Genomic DNA, 21,820 nt, shown 5'->3' with positions numbered 1-21,820 from the left:
GCGGAGTGAACCGGAAGCAGGGGCGCTGTCACTCTCCGACGTATAAACGCAACGACCTATGGCGGCAAAGAGCCCGCCCCCAGTGTTGGCTGTGGCGCGACTTGGACGCAAAAACATAGAGACGAGAAACGCTTAGATATGAGTAAAACGTTTGTCTTGACTTGTTAAGTTATAGCAGGGGACACATTTAAATGATTTATAATAACAAATGTACGGCAGGGAAATTAACCGATATGGTGGGTTTGGATTTTTAACAGACAGGAAGCAGCAACAAAGGATGTGATATTTACCCACGCAGGCAAAGGTTGAATTACAAACAGGCAAAACCTACAACTACTCTAGAACAGTAAGGGCTCCTAAATATCTGTATACAGTCTATGTTGCCAACTGGTATCTGCTAATACAACTTAACAAAAATGCACTTATTCGTGAGGTACAATTTTGTACTGTCTTTTGGCACATTTGAATTCGGCAAAGCACTTGTTTCATTTCCATGCAGTACTTGGGTAAAGGATCATAAAGAAATACAAATATACAGCAATATAGAGGTGTATTTGTCTCTTGGTGTTTTCAAGACCTGCTCCTTGATGCTGGTGAGAACAGGGCTTATTTTATCCAGAGTCAAACCACACAGGTCCCCATTGCACACAAGGCCTTCTCCCTAGAATTCAAGGTGAAAGTATCACAAGGATAACTCAGGTCCAACCAGTTCACGTCATGTGTCAAGTTCCCACACCTGGTTCATTAGAGCTGCATAGTATCACATGGGCACTACACTGCGTTACAAGGACAAAATCTATAATGTATCTCAGTTAACACTGAATGATGGCATAAGTTACTCATGATAATACCCCTGAAAAAAGCTCATTAATCAGCTTTACTCATGTTTTCTAATGTTACATAATTTCCTTTTCTCATTTAATGCCGTCCTTTTTGGTTGGGTTGGGTTAATTTATAACTTTATTCTAACAATGTATTATAACCTTTTTACAAAAATTTGCACTTTTATAATTTAGAAAGCCTAATGAGGGACTGAGATTGGAAATTAGCCCAGGATTGGACTCAATTCAAGCTCCTGCAACCTGTTAAAATGTTTCTACGCGTGGTTCCAGTCAAATAAAAACATAATGAATCAAAACATTTAAATTCCAGCCTTGTGTGAAATGTGTGTTGTTCTATTTTGCACAGAAGACGGACCTTCACTACACTCAGGATGATATATGTAAGTTTGATATGAGATGGGTTGTTTTTAACTTTGTCTGGTGAAGGTGTCAATTTACTATGCTCAGCTAACACCTGGTTTGGAAGCCAAGTCTCGTTTAATAGGCAACTCATTCAGAAAGTTTTTAGAAACTTAAAGCCCTTTTACAATTTAGCGGGAATAATCTTAAAATCACGTGGAAGACATTTTGAATCCTGTTATTCAATCTATGAAATTAAAATGTTTTCTAAAAGACATTCTCAGGATTTGTCAGTGAGAGTAGGTCATACTTAGAATTATTAACCCGGGAATTTCATTTTTCATTTTTCATGTTATCATTATTCCCTTCACAATAACCTATAACTGCACTGATATTTAGCATTTTTTTAATACTCCTTGAACATTTATGATACACATATAGCAACAATTACACATGTATATTATTATTGTGATTATTACTGTGATTATAGGTCAAGGAAGAAACATGGGTGACGTATCAGAAATGTAAATAAGTCCACCAAGATGCATAAATGTTGCACTTTAGACCCAATGACCTGTTGTCAAGCGATATGATGACGTAGCGTGACGAAGAGCCACCTTGGATGCTGATTGGATTAGCTGTCTGCCTTGGGCGTGGCCTCCGGGAAACAAGGAAGTGGCGTCTCTTGCAGAAATAACAAAGTTGTTTGAGGAGATTAAACGTGATAAAATAGAGAAAAGCCACATTTCAACGGTTCATATTTCACAAAACACCAAGTCCTCTGATTCTGTGGTCGTCTATATGCACTAAGATGAGCGGTACACGATTAATGAACGCTTCAATAACAGAGCTTTCATGGAAATCAGTTATTATTATTATACGTAGATTTTAAGAATATTTGTCACTTGAGATTCTAGGAGAGAAATTAGAACTTTGTATATTCTCACTACTGTTGTAATCGTTGTGCCTGAAATACAACTTTTTTTTTCACAGATTAATTAAAAAACTATTAATACATCCTGTTGCCTTCATCCACGTATTCATTATAAGGAATTTAATGTTTGTATTTATTCCTGAGCTTGTTGCTGGGGCCCTGTCTCAATATGAGACAAGCCAACAAGTAGGCAATATAAGGCAGTGTCAATATTAATTTGTTTGGGGGGAATTAGCACTTATTCGTGCCCCAGTGCGACATTATATGTATTATTTCCAATGTAGGCGTAGTACCAGCTCCATGGTAGTCGACCAGCTCGTATTCATGTCGGGCTTTTGTGTGGATGGATGAAGGCTGCACAGGGGGGAGGAGGAGGTGAGGACGAACCGAGCAGAAGAGCGACCACTGGCTCATTGGCCGGCTGGTGCCAGTAGCCTCCTGAAGCCCGTGTATTATCACAAAGTCTGCGTTCCTGCTCGAGACCCAGCGGCACCGCAGCCCCGGAGCTACCGAGAGGACGGTAGCATGATAGTCGTGGAGGGGACTCGGCAGGTAGAGGGCCCGTGTCTGCTTTTCACTGCGCCTACACCGAGTTCACTGAGTCGGTAGCCGTCAGCGTCCCGACATGGGGAAGGAGGTAAATGGTGTTTCCCGGAGCCGGTTTGAGGTGAGTGTTTTGTTTTTTTCCCGTCCATGGATGTGAACTTGACAGTCGTCGCCTCGCATTCAAGCGGCTGTTGTGAACGTTCGGATCCGGGCCTGCGTGAGGACAGTCGCTGTGTTTATTGCAAAACTGCGCGTACGGTGAAGGCGACGGGCTGATGCAGCTTCCGCAGTCGGTCGGTGTTTGGGATTAGGTCAATCGCTTGTTTTGTTGAAACGACACAGCCGAGGCCCGGCGTGTCAGCCTCCCGGGACACAGCTCGGTGTTTCCCCGCAGCTCCTGTCGTGTTGTCCGGCTGTTAATTTGGTAGTTCTCTTTAAAACGGTGTCTAAAATATTGTCCTCATTTTCTTTTGCGCCGTCAAAACAAAGACAATGAGGCTACGGAGCACGCCGAGGACAGCCCCTGTAGATAGTAACACGTTTATTAAAACATTAAAAGACATTCACTGACTCAAGTTTGGAAATAAACAGAAGCTGATATATAGATTTGTCTTCATATCTACTTATGTGACTTTTGTATGTTTGTCAAGCGAGTGTTGTGCCTGTCCACGGCCGCTGCGGCTGTAGGGGGCCTCGGGTTGTGATGCTACACTCTCGCTATGTTAGCACACAACTTTGCAAAAGCAGGCCCAAGCTAGCACACATGCAACACCACACAACATGGTGCACAATGCTAGCAGATAGCACCTGTACAAACGCACACGTTTGTTAATGTCGTCCCAATGATTTTATTATAAACTTTGTGTCGCAGCGACGCAAGCGTAGCTGCTTTTTGTTTTTATTATTTGGGGGCTGAAGCTCGCGCAGTAACGCCACACGTCCGGCCGGTGACATTGGCCCCGTGTCGCCTGTAGTTTAATCCCCGGTTAGCGTGGGATTTGTGCGTGGTTTTATTTATTTTTAACGGAGCAACAGCTGACGACTCAGAGGATCCAGGCCGTTACCTTCTGGCCCGACAGCTATAGCAGAGCCGCTGTGTGAAGTTCACGGGCCATGGCACAACAGAGACACTCGGAAGTGGCGCTACTTTGTTTTTCAAAGTAAAAGCGAATAATCGCAAATCACCCACCCTTTATTTTTTACCATGCTGCCCATCTTGAGTGAAGGGAGATTGTTGGGTGTGGCATTTATTAGTCCCACAAATGTCTGCCTGCCCACAGACATGCATTGTAAATCTGGTGCAATTTGGACACGCAATGCGTTGAATATTACCTAAACATAAATAAAGAGGCAGACAATATTTTGTGGGGGCAGGGCAGTGTGCCTTCAGTCTGAGGATGGAGTTGAACATGTCCCCTTTGTGTCCTACTCATATTTTAGCATCAGATGTGAACAGTAATAAAACAATTCAGTTTCATTTTAGGAAAAAGGTTGACGAGAAAATCCTAAGTGGGATGAACACAGCTACCTAATTTCACTCTGCACCATAGACTGTTAATATAAATCTCTGCACCAATAAAAACGCAGTATATTGTAGAACTGTTTAAGGGGGATTCACTAATGACACAAAATACTTCTCCAGTAGCTCATGTCAAGAGAACAGCCCATTTAAAATAAGTGCTGCCATTTATGCAAGTTTAATGTGTGTTCATGTTTTGAATGTGGAACTGCAAAAGTTGTATATACCCTATACAGTTCCTTCATACTACCATTTATGACGTACTGTGTGGAAGGGCGGGGAAAGAATCACTAAACCAATCCTCTGTCTTCAAAAAAGAGCCAGATGACTTAAAAAACAATACTGATTAGTTTGAGTTTTATCTACCAAAATGAATTAAAATTCAACCCACTGTTAGCACACACAGCTAAATAAATTATGCTTGGCACTAAATCTTTAACTTTTTTCCTCTATGCCATCACAAGCACTAACTGGCGAGACATCTATTGTGTTGGTTTATTTGCCAATTAGGAGTTTTACTTTGAAAGGCATGGTCGGTTGTTTTCTCTTATATTCTGTCTTTCTTTCATGCTCTGGCTGTAGACACTGAACTCTTGTATACCAGCCCTTAACAAAGCACTACAATGCTGTAAAAACAAAACACACATGACTGCTTGAAAATGTCATTTTCCCAGTTAAAAAGGTAAAAACTAAAATAAAGGCCGCATTGTGATCGCAGAGCTGCTATATTATTGTGTGTTTAAGTTTGTTGAAGAAGCTTTTATCTATAAACAACAAAACAATCCGACCATTGGGTATTACACATGTCTATTAGTCCTGAACATTGGGTTTAGTGGAAGTTAAACTAAATAACTGAGCTCATTTTAGCCACTTATACAGTGTCAATATATGCTACACACAATATCAATTTAATCTGAAGAAGGGGTCTTTTCAAGAAACCAGAAATGTTTTTCTAAAAATATTTCCAGTTTTTGTTTTGCTCAGTAGCTGGAGGTAACAGCTTGCCCAGCCTTTTACCTCCTGCCAGGGCCTGCAACACAGACTATAGCTGACCAGTGGAGAAAACATAATGCTCACATTCATGCAGCATCAGGTTCATTTTATGTTAGATTACAAAAGGGGACAGTGTATGCCCGTTGACCATGTGCATCTGGTTCTTTGTAAATGGCCCTGGATTATTTGGCCAGAGCCTAGTGCTGTGGAAGGCTAGCTGTCTGAGGCAGCTCTCCCCAAATCCAAATGGCAAATGTCTGTCTCTTCTTTCTCGCTTCGAATTTTACATGTCTGTGCTGGCAGGCAGCCCCTGCGTAGACAGCTGTGTGTCTGTGAGTGTGTTGGAGTTTGTATGTTTAACAGGGAGACATGGAGCGGCCGGGAGAGGCTTTGACCCAGAACTGACTTTTCTATAAAGTTCCAGTTAATCATTTCACATTGGTATACTTGTTTTTTTGGTGCACATGTCTGCTCAAGTCCCTCACAGTCTGGAGCTATTGTGAATGTGGTTTAAGGATAAACGCCCATAATAAAAAATGGCACACAGGATCCTCCCTGAAAATATGCTAATTTGCTATTTTGTTTAAGCACAATGAATAAAACCTTAATTTATTCTTGGGTCACAGAGTCTTATTTATTTTTGTACCTGTAAGAAAGTGCAAACAAGGACAACTTGCAAATTCCTTGTTGATCTTGTCACAGATGTTTGCCTCTGTAAATAACATGCCTTCCTGCACTTTTTTTTTATTTACACACCAAAGCCCCCACCCTTCAATTACCCGGTCCCCGCATGGTTTAGATTTATCTTTCTAAATCTATGGAGGAAAAAGGATTGGGCCAGATGTTGCTTCATTCGCCTAGTCGTGGTTAAGTGGATGCTCCCAAATGCCATTGTCTCAGCATAATTGCATTTTATAGTCTATCAGAGTATGATTTACCACACGTTATGGTAACCCTGCAGTCCTCAGTAAGTGGGTGTGTGAGCATTTGTAATAAATGCTAATTTATGTAATTTTTTGCTTATTGCAGCCTTGACTGTAGGTTACAGGCTAGTATTTAAGCTCACACATGATGCATCTATTTGTGTGGAAATTCATTAGCTGTTACTAGGAACTCGAGCTGTTCGTCTCGTCTGAGATTCACAAGAGATATATTGTAAAAGTGTACATTGCTGATTTGGACACTGGGACAGACCCAACACTGTAAACAACCCAGGAATTGACGAAAGAAAATGCTTGAAGACCAGATAGGAAGAAAGCAGAGGCCATCACCGCTCTGCAGTCAACAGTCAAACCTGTTGTTCTTGCTGGGAAGACACGGAATCCTGTCTGCTTCATCCTCAGTGTTTTATTAAGACTTGACATTGTCGCCATCTCAGCTAATGAGATTACTATCATTTATCCTTGCTTACGTGTTGGGGCCGTCCTTGGGTGACTAGTGAATGGAGGAGGGCGGGCGGCCATGCTGACACTGAACTAACATTATCCATTGCATTCTTACAGATGTTCACAAACAGTGACGAGGCAGTCATCAATAAGAAGCTGCCCAAGGAGCTGTTGCTGCGGTGAGTTGCATTTTGAAACCCTCCAGTCAGACTCCCTGCAGGGTTATTATACTTTTTGTGAATGGAAACGGCATGTAACAAGCGTCGCACTCCCCTGCCTGTTATCGCTCCCCTGCTGCACATCAGATCATGCGCAAAGGCACAATTTGCTTTGTAACTTCACACACATAAAGTGTATCTCCCACTCGTATGCTGCATGCCCACCAGGCCTTTTGCAAATATTGCCTCTGAAATAACCACTCAGATGCAGATTTCCCCTCTGTACCCACCTCCCCTGCTCCCCCTGGTGCTGAAGCTGTAATAAAAACTGATGCTGATTGATTTCAGACAACAAAGAAAAAACTTGTGTGCCTGAGCAAACAGAAAATGAAGGCCATATCTCAAGCCTTGCCAGCCAAGCTGCCGGCTCTGCGGCTGCTGACGCTGTGCTGCATCGCTAGGTGCAACAACCCTGATTTGTGAGGCTGGCAAGCTATACTGGGACTCACCCCATTCGTTCTTCAACACTAACACAGATTTTTGCCGCATTGAAGGATCCTGAATTAAGTTTCTAGCTCTGTTCATTAGCATCATATTGTGCGTCTTCCTTGCCAGGACCCCACTTTGATGCAGCTATCCTGCAAACGGGGCAAACGCATCTATCCTGCTGTCAATATTAGCTGATTAAATCCCATCCCTGTGCCGTGAGCGGCAGCAAACGCAGGGTTGAGTTTGATGCAGAGGCAAATGCAAAGAGGAAGCTTCTGGCAGCGGGGATCAGGCTCTCTAAAACCTCCCCTGTCTGTCTTCCAGAATCTTCTCCTTTCTGGATGTGGTGACACTCTGTCGCTGTGCCCAGGTCTCACGGGTGAGTCTGTGTTCACGAGTGTGTAGGCATGTGTACGTGACTCTGATTGTTGTATTCTGTGTGTGTGTGTGTGTGTGGTGTGTGTGTGTGTGTGTGTGTAGGTTTGTTTTGTAAGTAAAAAAAAAAAGACTTGACCCTTAACGTTTGTGTCTCCCTCCCTGCTTTCAGTCCTGGAATGTTCTGGCCTTGGACGGCAGCAACTGGCAACGAATTGACCTCTTTGACTTTCAGAGGGACATTGAGGTGAGCATCTCCGATCTACCCGTCCATCTACTTCTCTCTTAAATTGCAACTTCAGTAGTTTGCTGTGTATCGTCACCCCTGGTTTCTGAAACACTTACTTATTGAAATCCTCGTCACGTCCCGATAGCCATAAATATATAAAGTTGTCTGAGAGAAAAAAAGGAAGAAAAGCTGGTGTCTGTGTCTCCTGCACGATTGTAATAAACACAACCAAAACTGTGCCTTAACTACACATGACTTCATGCTGGAGAGACAGACAACGCTGAAGCAGAGGCAATAGCCGAAAGATAGTAAGAGTCATGGAGAAGTCAGCAATGTTGTCAGGCAGTTTGAGTTCATGTGTTTTGGGGTCGTAGCTTTGACGAGAGGTCCAATGGGAGAGGGTGGGAATGTATCGCTTGCATATTGTAGCCTGCTCTTACTAGCTTTTCCAGGCTAACCAACCCTAGCTTTGAAGTCAAGGTGTCCGAGTCAATGCAGCAGGCTGAATGGATTGTTTTTGTTCCAGGGCCGGGTGGTGGAGAATATCTCAAAGCGATGTGGGGGGTTTCTCAGAAAGCTGAGCCTGCGGGGGTGCCTGGGTGTGGGTGACAGTGCCCTGAGGTGAGTTTGGTGAGAACCTAGCCCCACAGAAATGATTGTTCTAGTTCAGACCCTTGAGAGAAAAAGAGGAATGTTAAGTTTGACAGCCATTAAAAAAAATCTTTGGGCTTTTTTTTCTACTGTAGGACTTTCTCACAGAACTGCAGGAACATTGAGCTTCTCAGTCTGAATGGCTGCACCAAGATCACTGACAGGTGTGTGTGTGGTTCATGTAACACAGCTGCCTATGAATCATGACGCAGTATCTCCCCTTCAAAACACTTACTGTCTTTTCCCTCTGCAGCACTTGTAACAGCCTCAGTAAGTTCTGCCCTAAGCTGAAGCACCTGGACCTTGCCTCCTGTACCTCAATCACCAACCTGTCATTGAAAGCTCTCAGGTGTGTAGGCTCAGCAATATGTGACCTTTGGATCCTACTGTATGCATTTCTTGAGGGAATATAACTTCAGAAGAGACAGAGTTTGAGAGACAGTTGATACAATTGTTGTAGAAATCTGACCGTTGCATCTTTTGTCTTCTTTCTTCTCCTCTAAGTGAGGGTTGTCCCCTGCTGGAGCAGCTCAACATCTCTTGGTGTGATCAGGTCACCAAGGATGGCATCCAGGCCCTGGTGCGCTCCTGCCCTGGGCTCAAGGGCCTTTTCCTCAAAGGCTGCACACAGGTACTGCTGGAGATACAGACCATGGCCTGGGCCGTGTGCCTTTAATCCGTGGACAGAGTTGAAACTAACTTCTTGTATGTCCCTGGACAACCTACAGCAACTGGTGGCTATAGTATCTCGCCTGCCAGACCATTTTGATAATTTGTCCTTATCAGCTCACCATATAAGACTGACAGACATTCACAAGTGTTAACATTCATACACTCACTTCACTTCACTCACACAGCACAACCTTCATTTGATTGTTGCAATACTTTGTAACAATCAGAATTACTGAGCTTTTATGTTGAAAAGTTGTGAGTTGGTTTCAATTGCTGAACAAACCTCTTAGGTTTAGAACAGGCACCATAATATCATTATTGAATTGATTATTACATTTAACTGTGTAACTCTGAAAGCAGTTTGATATGTGGAAATGATTTGGTTCCATTAGAGACTTTGTAGGTGCAGAGTGAACTTTTACAGCTTCAGTATTTTCTCGTGTTTTGTCACTCTGGCTTTTAGTAATTCTAACTAAACAGAACAACGTTGTGGTACCACAAACACAAAATGTACGACTTCCTGTGCAGCACATGATGTCTGAGGAAAAACATAGCAGGCACATTTAACAGAAAAACCCTAGATGGGACTTCCCTGTTATGTCAAAGTTCAACTTTACCGTGGGAAGTGGTCCCCATGTATTTCTGTGAGGTGACATATCATTCATTTAAAAGATAAAATACACAATACAGAGGAAACACTGAGCTACCAACAGTTTTGACTCAACTTCCTGATTATTTAGCTGTAGATGTAGAGGCTGTAGTGGTTTGTGTTGTGTGGTAGAATTGTATTTTATTATACCAAGAGGCGTTGAAGGACTCAGTGGGAGGATCTCAGTATTCCAGTGTCGTTTGATTTCAAATGACCAATGTCTTTCCTCTGACCTCTTTCACAGCTAGAAGACGAGGCTCTGAAGCACATTGGGGCTTATTGTCCAGAGCTGGTCACGCTCAACCTGCAGACGTGTTCGGTAAGTAAGATAAGTCATTTTCAGAGAATGTATGATGGTCACCAAGTACACACTGTGCTAGTCAACCCAAAGTTCCCTGTAGACAGTCCCATCCAGCACATATAACCGAGAGTCTGCGTGGCCTCCTCCGACGATCCAGATACTTTTCTGTGATTTTACCCATTCTTACAATTTGCCTTCTTTCAATAGTGTCTCACTCCTCCATCATCTCATCTCACACCGCAGGAACTCTCGGTCTCATCTTGTCCCAGCTCTTCCTCCTCTTTGTTACCGTCCATTTTCTGGCCTTGCCCAGTCAGTTTTTTTACCTCAACTCCCTCTGTCTATCTCCTCTAGAGTTTTCTCTACAAATTTTAAAAAGAAAAAGACAGGGGACACTTATTCTTTTTCCCCATCAGTCAGCACAGGAAAAGTTGGTATGTTTTTGCATTCAAAGTGGAAGACTCCTCACAAAAACACATTTTGTCTTTCTCCGAGCAGCAGATCACAGATGAGGGCCTCATCACAATTTGCAGAGGTTGTCACCGCCTGCAGTCTCTGTGTGTGTCAGGCTGTGCAAACATCACAGACGCCATCCTTCACGCCCTGGGACAGAACTGCCCTCGCCTCAGGTAAACCTTGAAACACACACACGCACGCACACACTGAACTTAACTACTTTTTGGCCTTCTAGACTTAGTTAAATACTTTTAACTCTCCATCATGTTTGTGACATTAACTGATGTTTAAATTAATTTATGATTTTAGCTTTTTTGAGATTATGCAGAAACAATTTGGTTAAATTTAGAAAAAGAGAAAAAAGCTTAAAATACTGTGAAAATCATGAATAAGTTAAATTAATATGAGTCTTTCTGCAGTAAAGCTATATAAAGCCTTACTGCTGTAGCTCTAGTACGTTTTAAAATAAAGTCTATGCTCACAGCACAAAAACTCAGAAAGTGATACTGCCAGTGTGCAACTCTTTTCTCTTGTCCTCCTTTCAGAATATTAGAAGTAGCCCGCTGCTCCCAGCTTACAGATGTGGGTTTCACTACATTAGCAAGGGTGAGTATGTCTATGAGTTGTACACACACAGTCAAACACAGAAATCCCTGGAGCATTAGGGTGAGGGTTGGTGCAGAGGCAGGACATTCTGTTAGGTATTCATTTCCCTGCAGAGATCACATGTTTTTGTCAACAGCAAATCGACACCGTTACCGGCCCTTTTCAACAATAGCTCGACATCTTCGACACTGTCTTCTATGTGTATGGAACCGCTTTTCTTACCTGGAGATATGTCTCTCTTTTGTGTTTGTCAGCTTTGTATTTGTGGTGTGTTTAGAAATTCCATCCGCTCACTCAAGGGGGAATCCTCCGGAGGATGTCTTGCTGTTTTCTTACATGAGCTCATTCTGACATTATCTGGAGTTTTTACTTCAGACATGGGGGAAGGAAAATCTGGAGCCTCTCACTTGGACATTTGCGTTTTCAAAAACAGCCACTCTGGATAATGTCAGGAGATTATTTTGTGTTCTGTGCATGTCTGACAGCAGCTATACAAATACACAGCAACCAGACTTTAATGTTCAAAATTCAGATTATGATCATTTTTTATGTCTGCAAGATTTGGTCACAAAAAGCTAAATGCACACTAATTCATAACGCTGTCTCTGTTTTTCCTGCTGTAGAATTGTCATGAGCTTGAGAAAATGGATTTGGAAGAATGCGTCCAGGTAAATAAACAATCTGACTACATAAATAATGTTTCTATTATTGCTTTCAATTATGACAATGGTTGTTTTTCCACCTTCGCATCAGATCACAGATGGAACCCTCATCCAGCTGTCTATCCACTGCCCTCGTTTGCAAGTCCTAGTGAGTGTCACTTGAAACATATTTTACTTCTGTAGCACCAAATCCCAGCTTGTTCAAAGAAACGGTTGAGTCATCGAGTTCCTGCGTTGCTATCGCTGTGTTCCCGTAGAGTCTATCCCACTGTGAGCTGATCACCGATGATGGCATCAGACATCTTGGCAGCGGCCCATGCGCTCACGACCGTCTGGAGGTGATCGAGCTGGACAACTGCCCCCTGATCACAGACGCTTCGCTGGAGCACCTGAAGAACTGCCATAGTCTGGATCGCATCGAGCTCTACGACTGCCAGCAGATCACCCGCGCGGGCATCAAGAGACTAAGGGTAAGTTGTGGGGGCTGACGGCAGTGAGTAAGCCATGATTCATAGGCAGAATGAACTGTCATCACCAATGCTGTAAACTCAACATGCTCCAATATAGTCTCACAAATGTATACAGCTCAATCAGATTAATAGGATATGCCAAATCAATGTGTTGGGGGGAGACAACCATGCACTTAACTAAGCACTTCTATTAGTTTCGGTTTACTCGACTTTTACCACAAATTAATAAAATTTCTCATAGATTATTAGTAGATGCCATGGTGAGGACATTTTACCATCAGGTGATAAACTTGTGAGAACGGACCCTTAACAAAATAAGACCGTGTTGACTTACCGTTGGATATTAGTGTTAGCCGCCTCACTGGAAGTTGTGTGCAGTGTTTGATTACCCAAACTGTGACGGTCCACGCCTCATAATAACGTAGAAGTTTTTGCAATGTTGCTTTATGGCAACGGTTTAGTCAGGGTTTGGACATAAAAATCACAATACAAAATACAAAAAACGGAGTAAATCATATTCTGGTACTATTGGGGTTATGTGCCGGACTGTGTCTTGGCCAGGCACAGTGACATCTCTTAATCGGGAGCTGTGGAGGTTTGACATGGTTTTGTTTTCTTTCAGACTGAGTCAGGTTAGCTTTCTGCCACCTTTCTTTGCTGAGCTAAGCAAAATGAGGCGACATATTTGCTTTACACACTTGAGAGACGTATTGATCTTCTCAGCTAAGTCTCAGCAACAAGTATACAATTTGCTCAGTATTTCCCAGAATGTCGAACTAGTGTTTAAATGAGGAATACCTTGTACAAATATCAACCACATCAATTTTTAGGAGTGTAGTTTATTTAACACTAACAACACCGAGGCAAAACATGACAGTAGACAACATTAATGATGCAGGAGCATATACGCTGCTACAGTGCAACTTGTGGTTACCACTAGCCACACTGAACCTAATACAAAGTGGAGCAACAGTTGTAAAGCAAAGGAAGAAAGATTCAGATTTCACTGTGATATGCAGAATGGTAAACCTCCATCACAGTCCATGTTCTTGACAGTTCTTGACAGTTTGCAGATACTTGGACAGTTTTTCCTGAAAACATGGATTTGTCATATTGAATAAGGTCAAAAAAGGGACCATTTTGTCTCCTCTTGCTGAAATGCCATCAATTTCAATTTTTTTGCTCTGATGTTTGAGTCACCACTCCACCCACACATGAAGACTCAAAATGAATGTATGAAACCCAAACGGTCTCCTGGAGAGCAGTGAGTGAACACTCTGTACAAATGGAGCAGGCCTCAATGGTTTCTCATCTGTGACTTTTATTTTGATATAAATCATAATTTATGTCGGAGAAAGTGTTGCCACTGATGTAAGAAGCTATGGTATCCGTACTACTACGTTTTCATCTGAAAATGCATCAACTCTGCTACAGGAATGCCTGGCCATGACACTTCAGTGGAGTTTAAGAGCCGTTAAAACTGAGAGGTTGTTAAACGCTGCTGAGCCTGTTGAGTTTGGGCACTGGGCCTGTTTATTTAGTCCTGAAGGGCAGAAACCGAGACGGTGGAAACAATAAAGTAGATACTTAAAACTGCTTGCTTGTCTTTTCTGTTGAGACGTCCCCTTCGCTGATTCATTAGCCTCCTATCACATGACCCCTTCCGGAAGAATACAAACATTAATGTTATAATTAATCTTCTACAGCGGCATCAGCCTCAGCTACCAGTTTTAGAAGTCAACATAATAATCCTAATCAAATTACCCTCTTGTCTTCGCTAACAGCTGTTCTGCTGTTTTAAACTTACGAGATGATTGTGCGGACAAAATGCAGATTTCAAGCGACAACGTAGTAGTATGGATGTAGCCCAAGCTTTTGTATGAACCATTAACACTTTTTCGCCTGTGTCCTTCTTTTCCACCACAGACCCATCTGCCTAACATCAAAGTGCACGCGTACTTCGCTCCCGTCACTCCGCCCCCCTCGGTGGGGGGCAGCCGTCAGAGGTTTTGCCGCTGCTGTGTCCTGCTATGATGTAAAGACAACTGCCCCTCCTCCTCTGTCCCCATGTCCCTCATACGCGGACCCCGCAGCCTGTCCCTTGACCCATCACGACCCGCTGTCCACCCCAAACGCCGGCCCCTTGTCAACGAGTACATGCTGGTGTGTCCCCTTTTTGGAGCTTCAGAGAGAGGGAGAGAGACAAACAACGCCACAGGGTCTTGGGTAACTCTCCCAAAAACATTCCCAGCTCTCCCCACCACAAACACGCATTCAACTGCCTTCTACACGAGCTGAGATGCAGACACACCTGTACACAGAGATTCAGTCTCAGAAGAATGTCAGAGCATTCCTGGGCTGCGTTCAACGGACAAACCAGTATTATAAAGAGGGTAATGTAAAAATCGATCTTGATTTCAAGCATTATCAAGTCACGCAGAAACAGAATTGTTTAAAGAATTGCACAACAAGATCTTCACATCCAAAATAATCATCCAGTATTTGCAAGCAGCGAGACTCTTCATATAACTTAGCACTTTGAGACAAATTACAGCGACAGCTTTCAAGCAGAATATTTAAATAGGCTGAAAGATCCCGACTTAACCCCTTACACACATTTCCCCTTGAGTGTCAAAGGTCATTTAACCGCTATCTCTAGACGGGACCGGCACTTGAGTAAGACCTGTGTGAGTTTTGTTCTGCAGGATGTTCAATTAAAAAAAAGAAGAAAAAAAGAAAAAATGGGGCAGCCTCCAATAAAGCAGCCGAAAGCCTGTCATGTGATTTTAGAAAATATATATTTGCAGCTCTTTGCACTTACAGTAAAGCAATTATGAGACACTTTAAAAAAGACCACAATTTCACCATCGAAGACATTTTACTAACGACACACACACAAAATCCAAATCCTCACTTGAATGCATACACTGAGCTTGCCATACCTGTACCCTCGCCTCTCTCTGTTACAATCAGAAGCTTCAATATGTTGAAGAGGGAAAAGAAAGACAGTTTTAATATTTTTCTAAAAGTGACACCAATTGAGACTCACAAGCGGGGTCTTGAGAAGATGCCAAATGTTGCATGTAACACCTCTAGTTTTTTAAAATCTAATTGTACATATATGAGGACCGTGGGAGTCCGAGAGTCGAAGCCAGCTACACAACAGATGATCACGGGAGATGTTGATGGGTCTTTCCGAGGAAACTGAGAGAATATGTGCCGGAGCGTTAAAAAGGAGCCAATACTCCCCCTGGAGTCGGACAAGTGAGCAGATGCTGACCAGTGAAAGCTCACGTCAACGGCAGAAAAAGTTTTAAAGACAGTCTTTTGACAGAGGGGAGAAAAATAACAAAAAACATCACTACAGAAAATCAAGCTGTCGGAACAGGACAATGGAAAGATAAAGCCAACCGAAAACAAATCATATTTTCATTTAGTTTGATTTGCTCTCGTTTTTGCATCGGCGATGGTTCCTGTTGACGAGGAACTGGTGAACCAACACGCAAGCGGTGAGAGGACGTGCCCCAGCGGCAGCGTGGCATTAGCAACTCCTCAGCTCCCATGAGGCCTTGCAGGGTACGTAGTGACAGTGTGTAACACCCTGCCACCTGTGACCCCCCCCTTCCCCACCGTCTGTCTGGGACCAGAGACTCTGATGGAGATGACGACCAGATCAGACCGGTGGAGTCAATTCGACGGAATTCTGAGCGCACAATTCTGTCTCGCTGACAGATCTGATGGAATGATTTGTCACAACAGAGGGCTATACTGAACATGAGCCCCTGCCCTATGAAGTATTGAAGCCTTTTCTAATGGAATATCTCCTCCTGCACTTGCACCTGCTTTATTCTGTGTCTCTTCTCTTCCCGTTTTCATTTTATAAACGTGTCTTTTTACTGCTCTTCTTTCCCCTTTCCTCTGGATCTCTTACCCTTTTCTCTTTCTTTGCTCTTTTCCTGTTTTTGGTGTGGTTTGGATTGCGCCTGCTTTGTGTTTGAAGTCACGAGTTCAGTGTCTCCAAGTTGAGTTCCTATTTTTCTCGAGCCCTCTTCCGATCCTCAGTTCGGATCTGAGGGAGTTTGTGTTTTTATTAAGAGTTTCTTGTTACTAAATGTCCAGAGCGTAGCCTTTGTCCAGAGGAAGCGTTGGCACCAGTGCAATTGTAATAAATGTTAAATGTGAGTTGGATATTTTTATGTGAATCGAGGAGGGAGTTGATGATGACATGTATGTATGTATGATGTAGCTTATTGAATGTTTCTATCACAGAGAAGTCCTCAAGATGGCTGTTCGGGCATCGTGTGCCACTCTTGCAAAAACAGGTTTTTCTCCCATAAGTGTGCTTTTCCTCTCCAGTTTAATTTTTTCATGGCCTGCTTTTTCCAACAACCGCCATCCCATAATGCACCACGCCCAAAATACATCAATCAAGGTATAAATTGGTTAACCCATTGTGGAATGTGGATCGCTCTCTGGTTTGAAGCATTCGTGCCAACAGGCAAGAACCTTTTATAATCATTCTATTCACTTGATGATTTGACAGCTACAACGGGCCGGATAATACAAACTGAGATGAAACCGATGTGATCCACTCTGATCTGTTTTGATTGAGCAGGGGTTTTTACGGAAGGATGAACAACAAAGAGTTAAAATGGCGGAGGCATCTAATTCAGTTTGGGGTTAAGACAATTGGAAATAAAAAGTCACAGGGTTCACTGTGTGTGTGGCACAAGCTGAGTCACCAGTGCAGCTGACATGTGCTTTCAAGCCCAACACTTTGACTGGATTACAGGTAATAATACTCCACCTGCCCCGGATGGTTTTATTTGTAAAAGGAACTAACCTGACTTCAGCCTCTTAGTGGTGCAAAGTACACTACGCGTCTCTGCAAAGCAAAACCCCGCACTGACCTTTCCTGACATTATCAAACACCTCTGTGTCCTTTCGTTTCACTCTCACCAGTTTACTAAGATGACGGGTGTCCACGCTCTGGATCCAGAGGGCAGGAGAGGAATCTACAGCGTGTGCCCATGGTAGATTGAGAGCAGAGAAATTTCAAAAACAATTTTGACGATGACTGTAGTTCATAAAATTACTGTAAATCTTTTCCTTTTTTTCTTTTCTTTTCTTTTTTTTTTTTTTTTTTTTTTTTTTACAATTAACCGATATAAATGAATATGTACGTATGAATAAATATATACCTATATTATTAAGACTTGCCTAGTTTTCTCTGGCGTTGAACTTGTTCTAGTGTTTACCTTGTTGGTGCAGTAGATGGCAGCAATGAGCCAGTTATAACCAGTGAGATGGAGATGGAGTCAGATTTTCACTGAATCCATTTGATTTGCTTTACTTTGTAGAATTGAGCGAACACTGAACTGGGCTTGAGTTAAGTGTGCTGTTTTCAATAGGAAATAATTCACTGTCCCATAAGTAATCAGTCATTATCATTACCATACCCCCTAAACCAGGGGTTCCCAAACTTTTCATCCTCTGAACCCCACAAATCTAAGTGTCTGACCCCTATTATCTCTGCAGTTGGTTCATGCATATTTATATGAGCAAAAAAAAAATCACCATCACAATCATTTACTCCCAATTTAACGACAATCTGTTTTCAACTCAATGGCTCAAGTCCTCCTTTGTAAATTGTATTTGATTACTGGAAACCATCATGCGATCCTCTTCAGTGTGTTGCGAGCCCCTCCAGGGGGTTTGGGAACCACAGTCCTTAACAACTGAAGTGAATGGGCTCTTGCAGGAGTTGGAAAAAAGTGGACATTTTTATATTTCTGTCTGTTCACTGGAAACAATTTCCCAGTGATGCTCTTCATCTGCTGTTTGTCTGAGGAAACAAAGAAAGAAATGATTTCTTAATCACCAGTCTTAGAATTGTATCTTTTGTCTTATTGCTTCTGTTTGTTCTCTTCACAAACACAGCAATTTTCAAGAAAACTGCATCTAAACACACTTCTTTTACTGCACCGGTGGAAAGCGGTTCCTCACAGTCACTTAGTGGAAACTCTGGGGGCTTATTCACAGTGTTTCTGGGTCTCATGCGAAATGCAGTGCTGGATTATCAAAATCTATTTTAGAAGATTCAACATTCACCTTATTCTGATTTTCACCACACAAGACAGTGCAGAGTAGAACGAAATTACATTTGATCCAGCTCACGGATGTCATTATTAATGCTATGGTAACCTGAGCATGTACAAAAGCTTTCTCTAATAAAAAAGGAAAAAATGAAAAATAGACAGATATGGTGCAAACGGACTTTGGGATATTGCACGCAACTGGATGAAGTTCCAGATATTGAATATTTGGATAAATTAGATACAAAAAGGTATGAGGCGTGACGTAGTGTATTGTAAAATAACAGTTGCACATTGTAGAACAATAGTCGGATGTATTTATAGTTTAATATGAAAATTGGACCAGGTTCTGCTTGCTGTACTCCTCCCTTCTGTTCATATTGGCATGTGAAAATCAGTCTCTAATTTCCTTTAAGTAAACAAAGGGGTCCATTGTCCTTGTTCCATGTAGGGAATATATTTCACATATAGGCTTCCCTTGAGATTTACATTCAAAAGAATCTCACACTTAAAGAAGTGTTGCCTATATTAGTCTGTGGCTGAAGATGCTATACTCCCGGGGGCTTTAGTGACCTGATGGGCTCTTGGAGCTCGCATGCAGAGTCGGCTTTCTATATTTGTTTCGGCCTACGTACACACACGCGTCTGAGGTGGAAGCACAGACGAATGGTGTGCATCAATTTAGCTCAGCGGAAAGAGCAGCAGCTCTGGTGGCTGCACCATGACGACCGCTGTCAGGGCCGGGATCTGTCTACAGCCGCTTGGGACACATTCTGCTCCTCTCATCCTCATTACTGCCCCCCCCCCCCCCCCTTCTGTCTCCAAATCACTGAGAGATCAATGTGTTTCCAAGGTTCACTTTTAAGCAGCCGTGTTTGGACACCTGGGGTATCACATCGAGGAGGAGAGATGGGGGGCTCAGACGGAGAAATTGAAGTGTGTGTGTGTGTCTGTCTCCCTGCTTCAGCAGCCCGCCAGTTCAGCGTGTGTTTTTGGAGCACGGACAGATCAAATCACAGCTCACTGCACACCGCCCCACCAAGACATTGTGTTTCTGTTTATTTCTGACAGCAAATCCTCCTCCTATACACTAGAATAACTTTTTTTTTTTTTTTTTTACTTCTTGCAACCTCTTTTTTGTATTTTTCTTCCTCCCCTCCTTTGCACAGCTTTCCTTTCAGCGGTCAGTCACTCTGCTATCTGCTGCAGTGCCCTGGCTCTGAGTGAAACAATAATTAGTCTGATAACAGACGAGTACACAGTGAGACCGTCTTCTCTTCTGTCTCGTTTCTCTAACACACCCACACCAAAGTCTTTCTGGCGGCTTAGAGCAAACTTTGATGTCAGGCTTACGTGAAATGCTGCAGTTCAGATTCAGAAAGAAAAACACTTTAATCAACTTGAGGACTATTTCCTCTTTGCGTCAGACTCCGAATGCTGCAGTGAAATCCCTTTGAAAACACCATTGTTTCATTACCTTTTCCTGTTCTGCGCCGTCCCCGGGTTGATCCAGAAATCAGCGGCTGTGTGCACAACTTTATCACTCCACTCTCTGCCATCTTTCATGTGTTTCATAAAAGGGGCGAATTAATCGAAACCCCAGGATGGTGGAAATGAGATTCCATTTAGAATCGGAGTTAGAAGAACCAATTATCCTCCGGCCTCTTCTTGCAGCTGCTTTACACAAATCACAGCAAACTGAGGCTCTGCGGCTCCGCAGGGCATTGTTATGGAAGTTTTCTGGAAGTTGGTGAAAGGAGAACTCCGGCAGCAGCTGATGTCTTGTGTAGAAGATTTTTAATGTAGACTTGATGCATCAAGGAGACCAGAAGGTGGAACAATATACAAACGCTAATAGAGTAAAATGAGTAATTGTCACCCCCACGTCTGAAGATGTCTCCATCAGCATCCGAATATATCTTCCCCTCCTTGCATCATCCATTCCAACAGCACATCCATGAATGGCTAGAACTGCTGTCACTCTCTATGTTACATGTAGGTGTTCAGATCCTATTGGACAGTTAAGGTTAAAGTACGAGTTAAAGAGTTATGAGTTGAAGTTGGTGTCTCTCTGTCTGCATCTGTTAGATATGGAAGTCCCTCAACGTGGACACTACATCGTACTGTTGGTTGGCCCGTTATCTTTAACCTGACCTTGGGTAGTGCTTAGAGAGAGAAGGGAGTATCTTTGGAATTAGACAGGCACTATTCTCCTGTACAGATATAGTGTAATATACAATAATATAGACAGCAGCAGCGTCGTGCACGGTGCTTCAAAGGGCACACGCAGGACTGAACACAGCATGACTGATAGCAGAGTAGAAACTGTGGCTATTTCCTCCGAAGCTCGGAGACAAACTGAAAGTCGTCCAGCTCGTCCCATATGGGTCATTCTTTTCATTCCGCTGAAGGAGGAGATGACTGCTCTGACTCACAGCTTCGTCAACAAACTTCTGCAATAATGTCCTCCGCCCACTGTCTCTATACAGTGTGGGATCTCAATCAGGGGCCATAAAAGGGCCACAATGTACACGTAGGGGACAATTATATGTCCAGCCTCGATGCACAATTCATGATTCAGTAAGATTCGCATTTATATGGCTACATCCATCCTACTACTTCTTTTAAACTATCTCTGTCCACGCAAGCATTTCATCTCGGTATCAGTTTAAATCCTCGTCCATATACTTACACGCCTAAAAATACATATACTGGGTGTGTCAACTGAAAGCCATGCATGTCCCAGGAGACATGCATTTGTCGCAGATTGCTTCGACTAACAGGTCTAAAATGGCTGTTAGCAAAGACAACACGGTCAGCAATGCTTGTACCTGATTATCCATGTTCTTGGCCCCAATCTGAAAACAGTTCTGAGAGTCTACGTCATTGTTTCCAGACATCTCAGTTTTCTACCCCTCGAGACCAAAACCCTGCCCTGGAGGTTTCAAAGTAAAACGGGGCCAGCAGCGTAATTTTACTTCTCAGGTTTAGCGGCTTTAAAACTCTGGAGCAGTGTGGACAGCTGGCGTGTAGGTAGCAGAGATGATGCATTTTCAAATGAAAACATAGAAGCATGTATGCAGATCGGTTAGCTCCATGCCTTTGGGGAAAGCCACACATCATTCAATATACATTACAAAAATTGGTAAGTTGATCAAGCACTTCAGAAAAAAGATTAGAAAATAATAACTCTTAACAAATTGTTGTATAGTGTTAGTATATCCAGTAACGACTACTGACAGGACAGGGGCACTTCAGAGGCTATACAGTCCCTGGATCCGTCCAGTTTCCTGTAACTTTCACATCAATGTGGAATGTATAATAATATCCTAGCGATCTATTCATCTCGTGGTGTTATTGATATTGATCTGATATAATATTCTTTAGCAATTGGCCTATGTTGTGCCTTATAGATTGTGTCTTTATGGTGGCTTTAAAACAATCCCATT

At 42.8% G+C, this 21,820-nt stretch overlaps 1 protein-coding gene across 1 annotated transcript; it reads left to right on the top strand.

Moving 5' to 3' along the window:
* Positions 1–2,338: 2,338 nt before the first annotated feature.
* Positions 2,339–17,485, top strand: fbxl20 (F-box and leucine-rich repeat protein 20). The gene is made up of 15 exons (XM_062407964.1): positions 2,339–2,782; positions 6,676–6,737; positions 7,530–7,584; positions 7,753–7,827; positions 8,336–8,430; positions 8,556–8,624; positions 8,714–8,809; positions 8,965–9,091; positions 10,026–10,100; positions 10,581–10,711; positions 11,084–11,144; positions 11,768–11,812; positions 11,898–11,954; positions 12,064–12,276; positions 14,203–17,485. Exons 1-15 carry the CDS (start codon positions 2,741–2,743, stop codon positions 14,308–14,310), a joined length of 1,311 nt encoding a protein of 436 aa, XP_062263948.1. The 5' UTR covers positions 2,339–2,740; the 3' UTR covers positions 14,311–17,485.
* Positions 17,486–21,820: the final 4,335 nt, after the last annotated feature.

The sequence above is a fragment of the Platichthys flesus genome, chromosome 16, assembly GCF_949316205.1.
Source record: "Platichthys flesus chromosome 16, fPlaFle2.1, whole genome shotgun sequence".
Taxonomy (NCBI): domain Eukaryota; kingdom Metazoa; phylum Chordata; class Actinopteri; order Pleuronectiformes; family Pleuronectidae; genus Platichthys; species Platichthys flesus.
This window is presented reverse-complemented; position numbering and strand designations above follow the sequence as displayed.

Coding starts and splice junctions, on each gene's coding strand:
- fbxl20 (XM_062407964.1), top strand. CDS start 2,741: ATGGGGAAGGAGGTAAATGGTGTTTCCCGGAGCCGGTTTGAG. Junction 7,828..8,335: donor ACTTTCAGAGGGACATTGAG/GTGAGCATCTCC, acceptor TTTTTGTTCCAG/GGCCGGGTGGTGGAGAATAT. Junction 10,712..11,083: donor CAGAACTGCCCTCGCCTCAG/GTAAACCTTGAA, acceptor TCCTCCTTTCAG/AATATTAGAAGTAGCCCGCT.